This window comes from Haliotis rufescens, unplaced genomic scaffold (genome assembly GCF_023055435.1).
Source record: "Haliotis rufescens isolate VD_foot unplaced genomic scaffold, xgHalRufe1.0.p SCAF_5, whole genome shotgun sequence".
NCBI classification, from domain to species: Eukaryota; Metazoa; Mollusca; class Gastropoda; order Lepetellida; family Haliotidae; genus Haliotis; species Haliotis rufescens.
Window position 1 is genome coordinate 39,372,889 of NW_025964223.1, and position 20,455 is coordinate 39,393,343.

Below are 20,455 nucleotides of genomic sequence, written 5' to 3' on the forward strand. Positions count from 1 at the left end.
CATTAAATGAAGTTTATTTTCAAGTAGGTTAGGAGTAGAACAGCAATGTGCATAGCCAGACTGTTATATGGCTTGACGTGTACATATATTCCTGTGTTGGATTTTTAACATATCACAACCAATCAAATCTATTTTCGGGAAATATCAAACTACATAGCCAGCCTATAATATCTAAATGTATAAACGATGTTTCTGCTGAATATGTGTTCCCTTTCTAGGGTACACTGAAGCGTGCAACGTTTCTGCAGGAACCACTAGACCAGCTAGTTCAAAGAGATCTGCAGGCCTAATTTGTGTTACACTAAGTCTGTTTCCAGAAGAGAAATGTACAAGACATGAGAAATGATGTACATTACTGTCACTCACTGAAGTAGCAACACTGCCGATTGTGTTGACGAACCTGAGGTCTCTACAGCAGTTTCACAAAGGCACACACTACCTCAATAAATTATATTTATGTACATATTTATGTAATCATAAATACTGGCCATTTTCATGGTAATTTACAAATATATGTACATGGTATGTATGTATGTACAAATGCTAAAAAAAGAGATTGCTGAGCTTATGCTTATTAAAAACAAGTGCTTACTGATTGATAAATCATAAAGATAAAGGAAAACATGAAGATCCGGTTGAGAACCAAACAACCCATGCTTGTCATAAGAGGTGACAGACAAACGGGATCGGGTGCTCAGACTGTTGACTTGGTTGATGCATGTCATCGTATCCCAATTGCATGGATCAATGCTCATGTTATCAATCACTGGATTGGATGGTCCAGACTCAATTATTTACAGACCATGGCCATGTAGCTAAGTGAAGGGTTAACCAACAAACAACTTAGAAATAGTCATACACAAACATTTACTGTTAAGATAAATACGAAAATCATTTTTAAAAATGTGAGTAAATGTTGTTCTATGGCTCAATAAGCATTATTCAAGCTATTTCACAGTGGTTTGTAAATAATCTAATCACCAGGCAAACCAGAGGTTGAAAGCATGAGCAGCACTCTTCACTGTAGACGTGACACACAATCAATGTGACCCGTGAAGATTCCGGGGTAGAATAGGTCTTCAGCAACCAATACTTGCCGTAAAAGTCGACTATGCTTGTCGTAAATGGCGACTAACGGGATCGGGTGGTCAGGCTCGCTGACTTTGTTGATACATGTCATCGATCCCAATTGCGTGGATCGATGCTCATGATGTCAATCACTGGATTGTCTGGTCCAGACTCGATTATTTTACAGACCGCCGTCATATAGCTGGAATACTGCTGAGTGCGGCGTTAAACAACAAACAAACAAACACAATCAATGTTGCACATTGTACACATCACTAAACAGTATTGCAAAGTGATAAATATATCTTGAAAAAAGTAGTATATTTGAAGAAACTATGACACTAACTTACTTCTTTATCTTCTTTATGTTTCACTTTCTTCAAAACAGTGATTATGTATCAGGGTTTTTTGTGAGGCACAGATGTAGAGAATGGATGCAGAAAAATATAATAGTGTGTCCCAAGAGACATATGGTAATATTCATTTTACAGTACATCAAGAGGAGTTCACTTCAATCATCAACCATGACCACATGATAGTTTATTCTTTCCAGGCTCTAAAGTAATTATCAAAGCGTACAGTACACTATACCATTTCATTACTTTACACGACCCTCATATTGCCATCTTCCCGAGGCAAGAGAGTTAACTGACTATAAAGTCCAGTTTCCACCCTTGCCGAACTAGGCTGGTATTATGGAGTTACATTTTGGCTCGGCTGACGAGTTTCTGCATAGTCCAATCAAAATCGTGCAATGAAAGTGAAAACCGGTTCGTAATCTGTTGTGAAGATTTCGGTCAATTGCAGGATTTGCAAAGCATGTGCACCGCCAACTCGTTGTCAACAGATATTTTCCAAATCTTTTCATGTTTTTAATCAAGGTGCTCACGTGATTTGATGAATTTTGCGATATAAGACCCTTTTTATCACAATATTGATCTTGATTATTGATCAGATCGTCCAGACCGCCGCCATTTTGTTTGAAGTAAATGCGAGTGATATGAAAAGTGGAATCTGACTGGTCCATTGGAGAGGCTTAGAAAGGACATAACTCATAATAACCACTGGTGGCGCTACGATCGAGCCCAGGAATTCGAGCCCACTCCGGCATGGATGGAAACTGGACTTTTAAAGTCAGTTAACACTCTGGCCTCAGGAAGATGTCATATTGCCTGCAAGGACCCTTAAAAATAATTATTGAGGGTCCCCTGGACCCACACTTTTGTAAGTCAGGGTAAAGCCCTGATGTATATATAACAAGTATTGCTTTAAAATCAGAAAAGCTCTCAAATATTTACAATAAATTGTTAAAAAAATAGATCTGTATCGTGATTATTCTGGATGAATAACTCTGAAGGTCAAGTTGATCCTCGGCCCCCTGTCATGGTACTCTCTGGGAACCCGATGCTGAAACAGCAAAACACAGACTTAAAACAAAACTGAGAAACTGACCTTGTTGATCAGAAAATAACCTCTTCTAAATGAGTGAGTGAGAAAGAGAGATGTTTTTGGTTATATGAGGACATGAGGTCAAAGTGATGGAGATCCTAAGGCGCTGACAGACCAAGTATCAGTGTGACCCCGACCTGGGACCTGGCTACAGATACCTGATTCCTAATGGCAAGTCAATGGTAATAAAGAGCTATATGTTTTGAGCTGACACAATTTCAAATTCAAATAAAAATAAACAATGTAACAGAGGCTTCAGGTCCGTGTTCCACTCCTACAAGTGCAACAGCATCATAACCTGCCATCTCACTTGTTTGTACTACAGGGCAGATATCTTAAGCATGAATATACTAAGAAACAGGAGACGGTTCTACATCATTGTGTTCTGCAAGGTTAATGACAAGACGTAGCTCCCAACAACTCATCTTCTCAAAAGCAAGGGGGTTAACATGACTTCATAATTCCAGTTTCCACCCTTGCCAAACTAGACGGGAATTTCATGGCTCAATCATAGTGCCACCAATGGCTATTAAGAGTTATGTCCCTTCTATGTCCTACAGTCAAGATAACACCCTTGCCTCAGGAAGATTATGAACTTTGTTTCTGTTTGGGTCAGTGGTCTATGAATGACTATACAATGATATAAACACCCCCATCTAACGACTTACATGCCAGTCTGCCTGAGTAGCCCCCTCCATGATGAGCAGAGAGCCTGGGGGGAGGGGCACACGGATCAGCTGACTCAAGGCGGGATCCTCCCCCTGTGGCGCACAAACAACACCAACAGTGGTGTTTCATGGATTACAACAAAGTAGTAGTTTCAAAGGTGTTAGACAAATTAGATGATAGGAAAATATTCCTTCTCAAAGTGAGTGAGTGAGTGAGTGAGTGAGTGAGTGAGTGAGTATGGTATTATACCGCTTTTAGCAATATTCCAGCAATATTACGGGGGGGGGGGGGGAACAAGAAATGGGCTTCACACATTGTACCCATGTCGGGAATCAACCCGGGTCATAGGCGTGACGAGTGAACGCTTTAACCACTAGCCTATCCGCCTGCCCCTCCATCTCAAAGACACAGACATTAAAGTTTACACAAAAAGTGTTCCAAGATACACAAATTTATTTTCCTCTTTTACAGAACAGCCTATCCCAAATTTGGAAAGAGTAATACAACATGTTGAAAACTTCTGTATATGCTTATATTGAACCTTTTTCATCGTAATTTTGTTTAAACTTTAATCATAAGGGGCTTTTTTGTTAAGTAATCTCATATAAATGAAACCATTTTTCATACTTTCTATGAAAGAATATATTATATTTCACAAAGGAAACAAGAAATTAAACTGTTGAAGCCTAAACGGACAATATTTGCACTGTTTTAACCATGATTAGAATTGACTAGAAATTTACTTTTTTGCGATTTTGTTATTACATGTATAAGCACAAATTCTGTCATCTTTCCATGCATACTGATATTGTTCCAAACAATGTTCATATCATTATACAAAAATTGTATAAAAATTTAATAAAAATAATCAAATATTCTCAGGTACTTACAGATGCAGGTTTCTTTCTCAACTCAAAGTTTCTGACATCACCGAATGACAGTGAAGCTATGGTGGGATTCTCCTTCAGTGACTTCTCATCATCAGCATGCCAGGCAACGCTGTCGTGGCCATCTCGGTACAGGTTGGCTAGGACGGAGTTGAAGTTGAGACCGGTCACTTCCTCCAGATGCTGCTTCAGGAGCCTCATCACTGCAGGCCACTGACCAGAAACAAGGACATGTGTAGTCAAGAGGCACTGGTCATTTCACTGGTCGCAGATCTCCGTCAACATCATGAAGAACATCTACGTTTTTCTAAGGAAAAGGGTTTTTTTAATGTATATGCTTTAATGTATGTGTCCAAATAAAAAATTGTAGGGTTTCTGTACATTTTACTGAAGTTCTACCACTATAACTTCACACCTTACTATAGAGGCATACAGAGAAATCACCACAGTGTTAGTGAGTGAGTGAGTTGGGGTTAACACCGCGTCCAAGATTATTGCACTTATATAGCGACATGCATGCATGTGTGCATGTGGCTGCTTGTACTAGTCTGGACTGATGTCAATTTATAGTGCTAGCCCATTGAAATAACATGCAACAGTTTAACACGAATACCCCACTCAGACACAGTATACTGACTCCAAGCCGATCAGTCCTTGTTTTAGCCCCTTAATGCCAAGCACCAGACAGGGTAACAACAAGTACCAGCAGCTGAGGATCGAACCCCAGACCTTCCCCTCTCCAGGCGGACACTCTACCACGGAGGCGGTCCACAGTGTTAGTGAGTGAGTGAGTTGGAGTTAACGACCCTTTGAACAGTGTTCCAGCTATATCACATTGTGTCAGCTTAATGTGGGAAGAAAGTCCAAAGTGATGTAGCCATCTATGTTAACAGTTTTGCATAAAAGTGTTAAGTTTAAAATATTTTATAATATATTGACCACATAGAGATAGATAAGGCATTCATCCATAAAAATATATACTAAAAAATATTACCGTATTTGACGAATTAAGCGCCCAGGGCGCTCTCAAAAATAGAAATAGGGGGCCCTTATTAGAATAAAAAAATTATGAAGAAAAAAAACAGAGTTGGAAGATCGGGAATTTCGTGGTTTATGCTGACAGCCTGAAATGATACAAAAGAAAAGCCTGTGTGTATTATACACGACAGATATATTTTCCAGAATTTAATTGCCTATAATTAAGGGTGCATATAACACACGAGTGCGTATTATACACAAATAAATAAGTCTTGCGTACATTGATCAATCAGAAGAGGTGCTAATTTGGATTGTTCACTGGCCAATATATTAACAAATATCGACGTGGGCGCTTATTAGAGCGGGGCGCTTATTACGTCAAATACGGTATGTGTACATTTGTGTGCAGATGTTCATGATGTTTCAGAAAATTAATTAAAATATTCCCATTTATGTATACCCCTCAATTTCTGACGTTTCCAAATCATTGTTGCTGTCAGCAGAATGCGACCTGTTGTAAAACGGAAGTTGCATTGAAGACAAAAATATTCCTGCAGGCATCATTTAACCAGTTTTGGGGGTCTGGAAGTCAAATGGCCCCCTTGAGGCTGAAACTACTCACCACAACATTTACCTGACACATTCTACACACATAGACATGTATCAGAAACACAAGATCACAATGTGATATTCAAGCCAATATGGTTAGACATTTTAGCATGTTTAGATAAAACTTGATAATTTTGTTTTTCTTTGTTACATCAAAACCTGTCCACAGTATTTTACTCTAAACTGTGTCATTTCATGATGAAAGTGAATGAGTGAGCTTTATGCCACTTCAAACAGTACTCCAGTTATGTCACAATGTGAAAGCCTAAAGTGATGCAGGTCTAAGACGTTTAGGACTTTGGTGAAACAAACATGGGGAGGTTGCTTAGACACCTAGAAACATAATCACGTCGAATCTGGTATTCGAACACGACATTGTATGTTTCTGGCATGCCCAAGGGATGCAGTTCTGCCGAGTTAAAAGCATCACTATAGACAACAAGGCCACCTGTGCCCCCCTCACAAAGAAAGGATTGCCAAGTGGAGTGTATCATTTCAATCTGACTGAAGGTTATTGCACTCGACAACACTAATCCTGTGAATTACTCCTTGTACCATTGCAACAAAGTAATATTCAGCTGTGTCATTAATCAAGATGATTGGCTCTTGTGTTCATGTTTGTTATTTTATACCTCAATAGACAGCGTGATGAGTAAAGTTGGGTCACAATGGGGCCGGTTAGTAGTACAGTGCAACTCTGTTCATCCAGACACTGCCGCTCCCAGGGAAATCACCCAAACTAACAAATTACCACATTAATGAATTAATTATTGTATTACATATATATGTTGGTACCAAAATTCTGTGAAATTGTAAAATGGCAGGACATTTCACTGTCACAATACATATGGCAGGTGGGTTTCGTTCCTATATTTGACAGATTAACTACTTCGTCATGATTACAAATTAGGATATAATGCTGAGTTTAGAAGTTTTTGTACTGCATTGTGTTATTACCCTATTCACCATGTATATAACTTGTGTTACTTTATAATGCCAGGGCGGTGGGGTAGCCTAGTGGTTAAAGCGGTCACTTGCCACGCCTATGACCCGGGTTCGATTCCCCACATGGGTACAATGTGTGAAGCCCATTTCTGGTGGTCCCCACAATGGTATTGCTGGAATTTTTCTAAAATCAGTTTAAAACCATACTTACTCACTCACTCACTATAATCATGCCTTTTTGTCAAGTTATGCAACCAAATAAACAATTGTGTACAATCAACCTGGATAAGGGCCTCCCTGCATAAATGTATTCCCTGATAACTAAAATACTGGAAAACAGTATTTGACTACTGTTGGACTTGGAATATTTGAGGGGTTTTTTTTAATAAAAATAAAATAAAAAACAAAACATGCGACAAACTTTATGATGATGCGGGTGGTGCCTGAGCTTTCAGAGTATGAAAAGACCTTTCATTTGAAATATAACATGTCATAGTTGTGAGTAAAATTAAAAGTTTGAATAATTTTACATTGCCTTAAAAGTGATTTTGGGGCCATTTTGGATTTTAGTGGCTACCAGAAATAACAAAAGTATTTCAAGGTGGCTCCTTTCCCAAAACTATTCAGTATGGGTGTATGTATCAGTGTGCCAGTTTGATGTTTTTATCCATCTTGTAAAAGTATTTTGTTTAAGGACCTTGACTATAAAGTTTACTGGTAAAAATTCAATCTGTCAAATAAACCAATGATATTTTCAGTTTGTGCCAGGGTATAACAGTCTACAGAGTTTGACTGTATTTCACAGGTTTTACTATCTACAGGACCACTTAATCTCCATGCACTGTAGAAATGGCAGCCTACATCTTTGTTAACATCCAATGTAACCCCTGAGTAGGAGTAGGGCAGATCGCCAAACCACGCGGTGAGCCGGGGCTGCAGGTACTGTTCACCGTTGTAGGAGTCAGATCGTTGACGCCAGGGACACTCTTCAAACAGCTGGTCAAACATTCCCTTGGCCTCCGTCGGATCAATAAAACATGGGAAATACCTCAGTCTGGAACAGGTAACTACAATTATAACAACAGAGCCCTTCTATTTAAATTTATGCAATCGGAATATATGTAAATTTTTGTTGTTTGACAGACTTTTCCTGAAACATATCCATGATATTACTGCCAATCAATGTGATGAAGATTGACTTATCAAGCTGGAATACCCCTCAATGATGTCAGGCGTTTTAAGGATGCCTGCTGGTGTCAAATATCATATATATATATATATTCACAGTATTTTACCATGTTAACTTTTTCTAGGACTGGTATTTTTATCATCACAATTCCAATGCACATGTGTGCAATTTTTTAAGCAAACATAAAAATATATTTCCTTCACTTTCTTTCATGATTTACAGTTTCTTTTGTCATGTTTGGCCCCTAGTATGCAATCCGTCATAAAATTATTTCACTTTTTTGTTTAATACATAATGCTGTAACTTTGACAATATAACTTTTAATCTATGATCCTCTGACTTCTGTGATTTCCATAAATAAGGGAAAAAGTTAGTATTTTGGAACACATTAAAAAAAAAGAAGAAACTGTGATTAATTACCTAGAAACTCCAGCCGGTCCACTGCTAATGTCGTAAACTCCGGCTTTCCTGGAAAAAGGACAATCATTCTGTTCATAGATCATAGCGCCACCAGTGGCTATTACAATTTATGTCTCTACTATATTCACTATATTATCTCCCCCCCACCCTCCACTGACCAATCAGATTCCACCACTCATATCAACTGCCTTTCCTTCTAACAAAATGGTGACGCCCAGTCAAGACGATCTCATCGATAATAAGGATCTTTATTGTAATAATACTTGAGCACCTTGATAAAAAATATGAAAAGATTTGGAAAATATGTGTCGACGTACAGGCGATGGTACACATGCTTTGTAAATCCTGCAATCAATCAAATATGACAAGGCAGTTACCATGTCGTAAATGAATCGGATGTTGATATTGCTACGGGATTTGGACTGGACTATGCATAAACTCGTTAATCCAGCCAAAATATAACTCCATAATTCCAGCCATCTTCAGCAAGGGTGGAAACTTGATTTTTCAAGTGAGTTCACTTCCTTGCCTCAGGAAATGGGTTACAGTACTTACACTCCACATTTTCTTCATTCCTGCAATATCAAAGGAACACCAAGAACAGGCTTCACACAACGTGTGCCCCATTGAGTCTTAGAGGTCAATGGGTCCTTGTCATAACCCTAATGTTAAAATTTAATATTTACAGGGTTCCTAGAATAAAATACTAAAGGAGCAAACATCAAGGACAACACACATATAATTTGGGACCTGTGTACTTCACATGCTTAAATTGGTCACAAATAACAATTAGTAGTACCCATTCACTGGTTTGTGAACAGAGGCATAATTTAAACCTAGGCACTTGCCTAAGATGATGCCAAACGTCCTTTTGTGTGGGGCAGGACCGAAGCCCCCAAAACTCTCAGGAGTCAGGTTGGAATAGGCTGTCACCCATCTAACTACTCTCTGTGACCAACATTGCTTAACTTCACCTGAGTTGTGATCTGTACCACGTCCAACAATGTTAACTGGTTATACCATTGTATACACTTACGTAATAACTTGATCTGGCGGTTTCTGTCTTATCTGAAACAGTTGCTTACATTATTAATAATAATAAAAATCTTTCAATTTCTACAGGACAACCATAAACTGAAGTTGACATGCACAAGTTAAAGATATGAAAGGGAGTTCCCTAAACCAGTTGTAATCTAGTAATGTACAAAATGCTTGCTGTTTAAAGGCGCATGCAGCAATATCACTACAAACAAGGGGTTATAGCGAAAACGGCACCTCAGCAAAACGTCACCGGGCGAAAACGGCACCGATTGGCGAAAATGGCACCTCGACTCAAGCGAAAACGGCACCTCGACTCGAGCGAAAACGGCACCTTATTTTTTTTTTTACCTTGGTCAAATAAATGATATTAAACTTACATTGTACATGTTGTAACTTGCAAAGGCCAATAATTGTGAGATGTTAAAACAAGTTTACATTAGAAATTAGCCTCTGCTCCAACTATAATCCAACTTAGCTTATACGCAACTCAACTTATGGTGAAAACATAACATGCTTTGACGAAAGATAATAGAAATTAAACTCACATCGTCTGTTACAAACACAAATAATTGTGAAATAAAACAAATAAGAAATTAGCCCCCTACTCCAATTTACTCACCGACTTTTATTCACTATACGCTTTGAAGTTTTAAGTACCTTTACTCAATTTAAGCTGAAACTGTATTTAAGAGGCCTAACATGGTGCTGTCAGATCACAATTATTCACAATGGCCTTACGATGTGTTGCATGCGAGAAGAATGTCAGAAAAATCAACATGCTGTATCATGTGATAACTGTGACCAGTGGACCCATCGTGTATGTGGAACCGGACTTTCTATGGCCCCGTTATAGAGAAATTTGCCGTACTGACTTCCCTTTCCGCTGTGTGAAATGTGTAGCTCCCGTCATTGAAGAGGTGATCGGTAACTTTCATGTCAGTTTCCAGTCAGAAGATGCTGAAGAAATGAGAGTACCAAACCTATCGGAAATTCACATTACGGCTTCAGATGTACTCAATACATCAAAATACCATGTAAATAAACCATATATAATACTACAAAAATCGTTGTTATCGTTATTAAAAATAGAGGTGCCGTTTTCGCCCGACACATAGTAGGCGTTTTCGCCAAATGCGGTGCCGTTTTCACCAGAGAAATCGGTGACGTTTTGCTGAGGTGCCGTTTTAGCCTGCACCCCAAACAAGTGTTTGATATTATGAGCAATGTCCCATGCCATCAGGATGGGAAGACACAAAATCAATCATATCACCATGGCCTGACCACCCAATCAATGTCATCACAGTATATGGCATATATAGGTTGATGGGTATCTATTCTAACCCTGATATTAGTGCTATTGAGAATAAACTCATTTTCATGGTAATACGCTGATCGACATGCAGATAATACACCGATTGCGGATTATAATGAGTATACTTCTTTTGGTGTATTTTGGTTATCTTCGACGTGTAGACAAGATTATTGTCACCAAAAACATCATTATTATGCACAAACCCTGCTGTCGATCAGCGAAGAGCCGGGAGGATACTTGGCTCGACATCCTTATAACCAATGAGAACGAACAAACCAACAACTGTCACATGAAAACAATACTGGGCACCCACTAGTGAACTATTGTCAGTACATAAAACTTATGGATTTCCTGGATTACAAAATCGAACCATACAACTTTACCTCGTCAGTTTCCTCGAAAACAAACTTTTTTTCTGAGCTTTGCGAACCTTGGTCGATATTTTTGCCCAACCATGCTGGTCCTGCTGGCATTTTGGGCTTATCTCTGTCAGATCTCACATTGGATACTGATGGCGGGGCCCAGCCGCCCTGAACACGAGCCCTTCTTCTTTTGTCAGCGTTCATTGCTTTTCTGCTATCAACTTTTCTGTGTTTTGTTATTCACAGGCGGCCATCTTTGACACCGGATATAGCATAAAAGAGAGATTGCACTGGAAACATTGAAAACATGATCGTAATAGAATGAGTAAAGATTGCTTTGATTGCCTCATTAAAATTGTTTGAGTTATGTTGATATATGATCACGTTTTCAATACACTTATATTACGACCAAAAATACATGACATTTGAATTGGAGTAATACCTTATTCGTGTTTTAGTAGCTGTTTACTCACAATCCTAGTTTTAACTCGTTAATAATACGGAAGTGGAATCAGGCGAGAAAGGGAAGGGTAAGCTTTTACATGAAAATTGTTGGAACAAGTTTATGCCAAATGTAAGACATACAAAGCCCTAACATTTTGTGATTAGTGTTTAACATTGTTTATCTATATGGTCATATTTTGTTTACTAATTCTACGCATGGAATTCATCGTGAAAAGATGAGATCTTGCAGCAGTTTATCATTGTTTATCATGATAATTAATTTTGAGGGGAGTAGTGCACTTTACCGGGCGCACTTATTCAGATCCAATTAGCGTTACGGGGGCTCGAATGCGTTAATTAGCTGACGCTCTACCACTGGACCACGAGCGCTATCACATGTAATCAGTGCTCGTTTAATGGGTCATTAACAAGCATGCTCAATAAACAATGAATTGCACATGCGTGTGATGTCACTATCCGCTCTCCCATTCATCTTTTCTTGAAACCACTCCCACCATTGTTTATGTCAACATGACCGACCAATCGGATTAACCGGATTAACGCTTGAAAAGGTAAGAATTTATGGCTAACCCTTGCCAAAAGGAAGCTAACCCTAAGGACCGAAAAGGGGTGTTGGATCGTAAAGGGGTGTTGGATCGTAAAGGGGTGTTGGATCGTTAAGGCGTGTACGTTTCCCTAAGACCGAAAACAGGTGTTGGATCTTGAAGCGAGGGTCACTGGAGCGTGAGACATGGTAACGGTATAGCGAGACAGCGGTGGCACTATAGCGCAGCAATTGAGTGGATGGTAGAGCTCAGTCTGCGCCCGGTAAACTGCTTTGATGCCTCTGTGATTGTAAGTAAATTTTATGATATTTCTTGACAGCAACTATGGGTTCTGACCAGAGCAGTCTGCCAGCAGGTGCCCCTGGAAGCACCATCCGGTCTCAGCGAGATGAAGAAATACCCTATACTCAGTTCTCTATCAGCAAACCTATCGATGGTGGTAAGGTTCTCAATTTGCTCCCACTTCACACATCTAAATACTCTTTCGTTTGTGTCTGTTGTGTGAAGAGTGCTATACGATCATGCTTTACCATCAATAGGGATACTGGTCCTATAGCGGTATAAGCAAACTACTGTGTTCAAATTTTCATACCCAAGGTATTTGCGAACCCTTCAACCTTCACCTCACCTGGCAGATAAATCACTATTCTATTTAAACCGGATTTGGGAATCATATCAGTGATTTATCTAGATCTGCTCAGAGGCTGCTATTTGGCCCCAAGTCTGCAGCAATTGTCAGTACAAATGGGAATCAAAACTCATGTAAATATGATAATACTAGACGATCCCTACCCATGGAGATTCATACCCAATGAAAATGGCCAACCCGTACCTAATATTGTCATCAGAATAGTACCTGTTTTGGATGATTCATACCAAATTTGGATAACCCGTACCCATTTATTTTTTAAAGCATGATATCCAAAACCAGGTTGCCTTAACCTGTATAGACAGTTAAAACAAAAACAAAATATATGTTTCTTATCATTTATTCAGCACTAAATTCTCATATATTTTGACATGCATTTCCGTGGCGTAATTTTTCATAGCACTATTTCCAAACTTCATTCCATTTTACATTGCAAATATTCATTCATTTTACATTTCAAACATTAATTCCTTATACATTTCAAACATTCATTCATTATGCATTTCAAACATTTGTTTGGGGCAGTGGGGTAGCCTAGTGTTTGCTTATCATGCCGAAGACCCAGGTTTGACAATGTGTAAAGCCCTTCTCTGGTGTCCTCCGCTGTGATATTGCCGGAATATTGCTAAAAGTGGCATAATACCATACTCACTCCAACCTTCATTCCGTATACATTTCCAACATTCATTTATTATACATTTCAAATGTTTATTTTTTTTACATTTCAAACATTCATTCTTTACTTTCATACATAAGTTAGTGAATGAACAATTAATCAATCAACTCAATCAGTGTTTGTGACTTGTCTTCAAGTGAACGTAATTGCCTAGGTCAGTCAATGTCTATGATTTTAGTTCTCAAGTGGCCTGGTCACTAGAAATCATAGCTTCAGTAGTCTGTAAGCTGATATCTCTCTCCGCTGGTATAAATATACTTGTAACATTAGGATTAAATAAATTTCGTTGACTCAATTGGAAGTGGTGGCATATTGTTGTTTTAGTACTCATGTGTTGTTATATGAAACACAAAACAAAGTCTCAGTTGAAAACTTGTTTCATCTGTTTAATCAGTATGCTGCGGTAGAGCAGATACTTTTCAGAAGCGACTGGAATTACTTGTTTAATTAAACGACTAATGTTACAAATCATATGTATTTTCATCTGATACAGATTCGTGTTTTGGGTATGAGTCATCCAGTTAGATACAAGTAGGTTCGGGTTATCCAACATTTATACAGGCATCAAACACACCACAAACACATGGGGAATGTGCAAGTGAAATTGTGATTATTGGATCCTTAAGTTTCTTCTACTGAATGAAAAGGAAGTGAACAAGGGCTGATTGAAGAGTTTAAATGAGGAGTGTTTCAAATTACTGTGTACCGTGATATTGCTGGAATGTAAAAACACTTACTCACTTGCACATGTCCTCTCATATTCCAATGGATGAAAAGGGAGGAGCCTGGTGATGTTGATGTAATTCCAATCTCATTAAAATCAGATCTTAGTCTTCGCTACCGCTAAACAAAGACCTGAGGACATCCCATTACGGGTCACGCCAGAATGACCTTTCACGAAATTTGACCGACCAATGAAATGACTGACAAGAAATTGACATTGGCAAATCAGAAGGCAGCCTTCTTGAGCTTTACGACACTAGTTTCAAACTGGCGACTATGCTTCGAAACATATTTTGACGTATTCTCGATTAAAAAATTTAAAACTGAAAAGAAGAACATTCTGGAATGGCTTATAGATGGCCTAGATTGTATGGATATAATCATAAAACCTGTAACTGTTGTTCGGAATACCCCGTGTTAAATATATCGTGGTTGCATGATTAGAAAACACATTCCGACTGTCACTTTCATGATCTGGTAAGCAACGCTCTGATTGGTTGGATGAAAGGTCGTTCTGACATGATCCCTAATGGGATGTCCTCAGATCTTTGTTTAGCGATAGCGAGAAGTAAGATCTGATTTGAATGTGATTGATGTAATTCATGACTATACCATGATCCCCAGATTCTCCACGACAATCTCCACGGGTACAGAAACACAAAGTCCAACAGAACAAGGACAAGGAGAGTACCCCCAAGCATGACATAGTGGTGGTTGCAGAAGGACAGGCCCCCATCAAAGACCCTGATCCGGAGCTGACAAAACTCAACACCATCCCTGTGTTCTTCCCGATCATGAGGGGCTCGCTGAATGTCCCGACCAGCTCGCGGGACATGGAGATGCTGGACAAGCTAGACTACAGACAGCTGTTGTTCTTGTGTCTCCGATACCAGGAACACCTCAAGCAGCTGTCTGAGGCAGTGGCTTTTGATCAAAATGCTTTGTGCATTAGGATTAAAGAGGTAGGTCAGTTGCCATGCAGGAGTTAAAAATTGGTTTCAGCAGCTGAATACAGAAGTGACGATTGAGGTCATTAGGTTATTTGGATTTTGCCAGCAGTTAATTTGTTATGTCAGTCCTGGGTTTGTTGGATCAGTCAACACTGGACATGGTAGACAGCTCAACCAGTGTTGGTCAAGCACTGTATGGTCAACACTCAGGAATTGCTGTGCAAAGCAAAGGAAGGTAATTTTCATAGAGACATGCCATTATCATGATTATCTCCCCTTGATCATGCTGGTCAAAACAGTGAAGACAGAGACACATAACATGAGGACATTTCAGGACTTTTATGGAAGTATCACGCCGTCAGTGTGTGGCAGGCATGACTAGTTTTTATAGGACATTCTGCAATATGTTTACTAAACTGGAATAAAATCTTAATACCATTTAGGATTATATTCATCCATCATGTTCATTGTCCTAGAAAATGAACCGATCTGAAACCCTGCCAAAATTATATGTGACCCACCAGGGAAAAGGCACCTTGTGGGTGCTAGGATTCAATTGTGCTGTGATGTCATAAAGAAAGATACCATATACCATTTTATATTATTTTATTAACATGATTAATGGTCCTTGTATAGAAATAATAAGTTTTCCAGGTATTTACACCTTCCGTATCATTACTACACCGTCAGTTATTCTATGTATATCATGGTTCTTCAAATACATGAAATAATGAATGTGAAATGTGAACATGGCTATGATATGTTCAGGGTACAATAAAACTTTGTTAATTGGACCTTGTTAAATCAGACACCCTGTCTTCCAGACTATTACTGTTTGGAACATCATATGATGAAGAAGGCATAACAACGCACCCATCTCTGATCACTGGTTGATCCATGTAACTTCACTGGGACAGTACCAGGCTTAATTGTGTGCATGGCAAATGGAGGAAGGTAGTAATGAACTCCCTGAGTGTTTGAGGATTTTATCATGTAAAAACAAGTACTTTAATCACACTCACTATGTATTTAAGTACATGTACTCAAATCAAAGTCAATAAATGTCAAATCTTTAATCTTTTAGAACCCCACACCCCGTGGTGTAGTGGTAGAGCGTACGCCTGTAAAGCAGAAGGTCTGGGGTTCGATCCCTGGCCGTGTCATACCAAAAGACATTGAAAGATGGTACTTGTTGTTACCCTGCCTGGTGCTCGGCATTAAGGGGCTAAAACCATGACTGGTCGGCACTCAGTTAGTATACTGTGTCTGAGTAGGGTATTCAAATCGGCATCAATCCGGACTAGTACAAGCAGACACACACACACATGCATGCACGTCGCTATATAAGAGCAAAAATCTCAGATGTGGCGTTAAGCTCCATTTCACCTCACCTCACTGATATAATATCGTATCAGAGTTAAAGATCAGATGTTAATGGGATTAAGTGTGGCATGAGGCTTGACAAGTAAGAACCTCAAGTCAAGTAATAAATCCCTCTGCCCAGTAAGCATGGTAACACGTGTTCAGCTACCAGTTGTCATGGATGTTCATATAACATCTCGGGAAATTGATGCCAATAGACAGGTTATTCCAGGGACTGATGAAATAAATAGTTTTCGTGTATTTTTTCATGTTTCAGATTCACCATACCATCAATGTACTACACACAGCATTAGTTGACAGACAGAAGAAGTACAACAAGTATGCTGAACAGTTTAACCGGGTACATGAAACATTATCTGTGCTGAAGAAGATCAGGATGAGGATGGACGATATTGGTCCCAAAATGGACCGACTTAATAAGCTCTTACCTCCTGGGGACCAGCTGGAACCTTTTAATATGAAGCTTCAAAAACATCAGTGCTGATTGGTTAAGAAAGAAAAAGACTTGTAAGATGGACTGTGATTGGACAATATGTGTCTCCAAGTCGAAAGTGTATGTCTTTCAATTTCCACATTTAGACATTGCATGCTTAAGTTGGCGATATGATTTTGAAGATGCCAAATGTTTTGCCTTAGGTACTTGTAATGCCGTTTTGTTTGCATATTACTGTTACCATGGCGATGTAAATGTGACAAGTTGGAGATCGACATTAGATTGTAACCATGGTAACAAAACATCACTGTTCACTCAAAGGCTGCAATATATATCACCTATTCAACAGAGAGAACCAAACTATCACTGTGAATTTATTACATGATTAAATCTGTTTTGTATTTATGGTTAATAACACCAGACATATTAATTTTCATGTTTCATGCATGAGACTATCCAATCTTATCTGTGAAACAAGAATTAATATGTGCAGCTGCATCATGTGTCAGTACACATCTCATTGCAGCTGAAGTTATTGCTCTTCAAATGTCATCAATCTGGTCACATCTGTCATATGTCTTTCTAGGATGACGAGGCTACATATGCCTTTAAAGGTAATCATCAAGTGCTCATTCAGACATAGCTTATTCCCATTTCGAGGCTAACATTGTGCTATATTTATTGTCACTACTGTTTTCTGCCAACATTTGACAAGTATGTCCTTTCTGGCAGTATTAATACTGGTGTCCTGTGCACAGAGGGAACTCGATTTCACATGCTGAGGTCACATTAATCATGTTAATTTAGGTCTTCCAGCCTCTGGGTTTCGTTCAATTGTCTCTTTTAAGCATGAGATTGTCTAGGATATCATACTGTGTCAGAGCTACAGATAAGCTGCGTATCTGCGTGAAATACGCATCAGAAATGCAGAAATACGCAGTAAAATAAAATCCAAGCGTATCAAATAGGCAACAAACATTACAGATACGCTACAAAAATAAAACTTGTGAGTATCATCAAAATATTGTGAAGTAACCCTGCGTATTCGATTAGCAAATCAGCAACTTATTTTGAAATTATAAACGGGCATTCCGTCAACCTTGCCAAACTCCACGATGACAGTTACATCATGATCATTTGCCATCACACTTTCTTGTGGAAGTATCATGGTATTTTTGAGTCCTATAAAGCTCTCGAACCCACACGACACCAGTTGGCAGGAACTAGATGAATAGTGTTTTTAAATATTTAACTTAAATATCCACATGTGTAAAAACTAGTTGGTAACAGAAATTTGAATACCCAGATAGAATAACTGATACCCAATGATTTTAAAATGCATGGGTAAAATACCCACAACACCAAAAGCTTATCTGGAGCTCTGCTGTGTGTATGTGTATGTTATATGATGTTGTTAGAGGATGTACAAGGAAGTTAAAAAGAGTAGCTATGAATATGGCCAGCAGGTTGTGAAAGTGTTGACACTGAATGGCCACATACCTGTATCTCTTTACACAAGCTGTATTCTGGAACAATGAATTGTAAAGTACTTACTGGAAATAGTTGTGTATTTCACAACTATGGTGTTGATAATGTGATAATTGATAATGTGAACGATAATATTAATATTTCATGAATGAATTGCTATTGGGCCAGTGACAGTTACATTGCATTAATGGATTGAGCAGTCTTTCCACCTCATGTGCATGCAACAGCCGACTGAGGGTAGATAGGTTTACCACCAGAATGTCCATCTCTGGGATCTGACGTGACTGATTCTGCTCCAAGTACCCTGATGATATTAACATTGATAGATGGTCGTGAAGGGAAATGGTTGGGATTTCATCAATGATCGTCAGCTATCATCAGTTTGTTCTATCATCAATTGTTGTAGGATATTAATTTTTGTATATTTGCAATACATCGTACGTTGTATTATCTGTTTTTGTCAGGATATAATATTTTGGAAATCTTATTTTCCTTGAATGCCTTAATTGGTTGCAAATTATTGATGAGTGTGTTAATGTGTCGTTATGTTATATTTGATTTAATGAATAGTTGCACATTTGATATGAAAAAGACTTTTCTCCACATTCCGTTACAGTGTTTCACAATCCATCACTGCATGGCTTCAGCGTCGCTGATTAATCATTAATTATAAATGATCACCGGCGCATTGTTGATGCTGCCTTCCTCTTCCAGTGTTGATTCTGTGTCATTAATGAAGTGGAGATTTGCCGAGATTCTGGATATAATTGGCCTCAGCATCCTACACCATCACTGTAGGATGCACATATCAGTTGCTGGATTGTCTGGCCCTGACAGGACTGTTTACAGGCTGCCAAGGGTGTAAAGTTGTGGCCTAAATTGGGTTTTAATGTTATGTCCTAGATTATTGCACTTATACAGCGATGTGCATACACGTACGTGTGTGTGTGTCTGTGTTGCCACAGTTTAACATGAATACCCCACTCAAACACAGTGTACTGACTCCGAGCCGACCAGTCCTTGTTTTAGCCCCTTTGTGCTGAGCGCCAGGCAGGGTAACAACAAGTACCATCTTATAACATCTTTTTGGTAAGATGACCTTCTGCTGTCCAGGTGCATGCTCTACCACTAAACCACAGAGGCGGTCTGTGGTGGAATGATATCCTGTCATTTGGGTGACATTGACTTGCCACAGAAACAAGTGTATTTCTGTCAGCATCAAAACATAGTGTGCCACAGATGATTGTTTTCCATGTAATCATGTTTGTGTTGTCAGTAGTGTCACTCCTGTCATCTAGATAGTTCAAGTCATTACCCGTGGAGATTTAGGGTAGAATAGGTCTTAAGCAACCCATGCTTGCTGTAAAAGGCAACTATGCTTGTCATTAGCATGATTGGAGGACAGCAACGGGATCGGGCGGTCAGACTCGCTGACTTGTTTGATGCATGTCATCGATCCCAATTTCATGGATCGATGCTCATGATATCAATCACTGGATTGTCTGGTCCAGACTCAATTATTTACAGACCGCCGTCATATAGCTGGAATATTGCTGAGTGCAGCGTTAAACAACAAACAAACAAACAAACAAACAAACAGAAGTTCAAGTCCTCCAGGTAGACACACGACATCAGGAGCCTAAGCATGCTGTTCAAAAGCTACTTTCAGTGCTCACGTCATACTGGATTCATTAGTTGTCTGTTCCCAATTAATGCTGTCAGCTGTCATTCTCTGTCCTATTAATAAAGATAAGATACTGTTCATTATTTCAATTACACCTGTCACATGTAATAGACAATGATGCATTGACGTCTTCTAGACACACGATCTTTCCTCTTTTAGACATCATCATCAGCACTTTGTGGGTGGTTTCACTGTCACTCCATCACCCGTGAATACATAGGGCAGCTTTTCATTGTAATGACGTCGGTCTGTTTTAGTCAGCCAATGAAATGAGGCCATGTATCACTCACGGAAGTCATATGAGCACTCCTCCCTGCATGAACTCTGTGCAAACACAGCTGTTGTCTGACATGAGTAATGTGTCGAGAAGATGGCAGAAGATGTACATGTCGTATGAGATGTATTGCCGATGTAATCAGAGCGTTTATTGGAGTGAGCCTTTGATGGTTCCCTCTCGCTGGAACCAGGCCCCGTTCCACAAAGTGATCAGGTGCTGGAACATTTCTTAAGTCTATTTTAAACAATGGGAG

The 20,455-nt window shown here is 39.1% G+C and overlaps 2 protein-coding genes across 3 annotated transcripts; one reads left to right on the forward strand and one right to left on the reverse strand.

Annotated features, from left to right (window-relative positions):
• Positions 1-2,143: 2,143 nt before the first annotated feature.
• LOC124123766 (alpha-ketoglutarate-dependent dioxygenase alkB homolog 3-like) lies at positions 2,144-11,197 on the reverse strand. Its single transcript, XM_046486935.2, has 7 exons — positions 10,951-11,197; positions 9,251-9,282; positions 8,215-8,262; positions 7,467-7,659; positions 4,077-4,286; positions 3,186-3,278; positions 2,144-2,475 (listed from the first exon to the last, which is right to left on the reverse strand). The coding sequence occupies exons 1-7, from the start codon at positions 11,131-11,133 to the stop codon at positions 2,401-2,403; spliced, it is 834 nt and encodes a 277-aa protein (XP_046342891.2). The 5' UTR covers positions 11,134-11,197; the 3' UTR covers positions 2,144-2,400.
• A 225-nt stretch (positions 11,198-11,422) lies between these two features.
• Positions 11,423-17,756, forward strand: LOC124123767 (BLOC-1-related complex subunit 5-like). 2 transcript variants are annotated; one of them, XM_046486936.2, is made up of 4 exons: positions 11,423-11,459; positions 12,259-12,378; positions 14,612-14,949; positions 16,577-17,756. In XM_046486936.2, the coding sequence occupies exons 2-4, from the start codon at positions 12,264-12,266 to the stop codon at positions 16,802-16,804; spliced, it is 681 nt and encodes a 226-aa protein (XP_046342892.1). In that variant the 5' UTR covers positions 11,423-11,459; positions 12,259-12,263; the 3' UTR covers positions 16,805-17,756. The 2 variants fall into 2 exon arrangements, with proteins under 2 accessions (XP_046342892.1, XP_046342893.1); XM_046486937.2 differs by having other exon boundaries at positions 11,442-11,503.
• The last annotated feature ends 2,699 nt before the right edge of the window (positions 17,757-20,455 follow it).

Coding starts and splice junctions, on each gene's coding strand:
- LOC124123766 (XM_046486935.2), bottom strand. CDS start 11,133: ATGAACGCTGACAAAAGAAGAAGGGCTCGTGTTCAGGGCGGCTGGGCC. Junction 7,660..8,214: donor GGACCGGCTGGAGTTTCTAG/GTAATTAATCAC, acceptor TACCTGTTCCAG/ACTGAGGTATTTCCCATGTT. Junction 4,287..7,466: donor CATTGGATGTTAACAAAGAT/GTAGGCTGCCAT, acceptor GTTTCTGGTCAG/TGGCCTGCAGTGATGAGGCT.
- LOC124123767 (XM_046486936.2), top strand. CDS start 12,264: ATGGGTTCTGACCAGAGCAGTCTGCCAGCAGGTGCCCCTGGAAGCACC. Junction 12,379..14,611: donor CAGCAAACCTATCGATGGTG/GTAAGGTTCTCA, acceptor CATGATCCCCAG/ATTCTCCACGACAATCTCCA. Junction 14,950..16,576: donor TGTGCATTAGGATTAAAGAG/GTAGGTCAGTTG, acceptor TTCATGTTTCAG/ATTCACCATACCATCAATGT.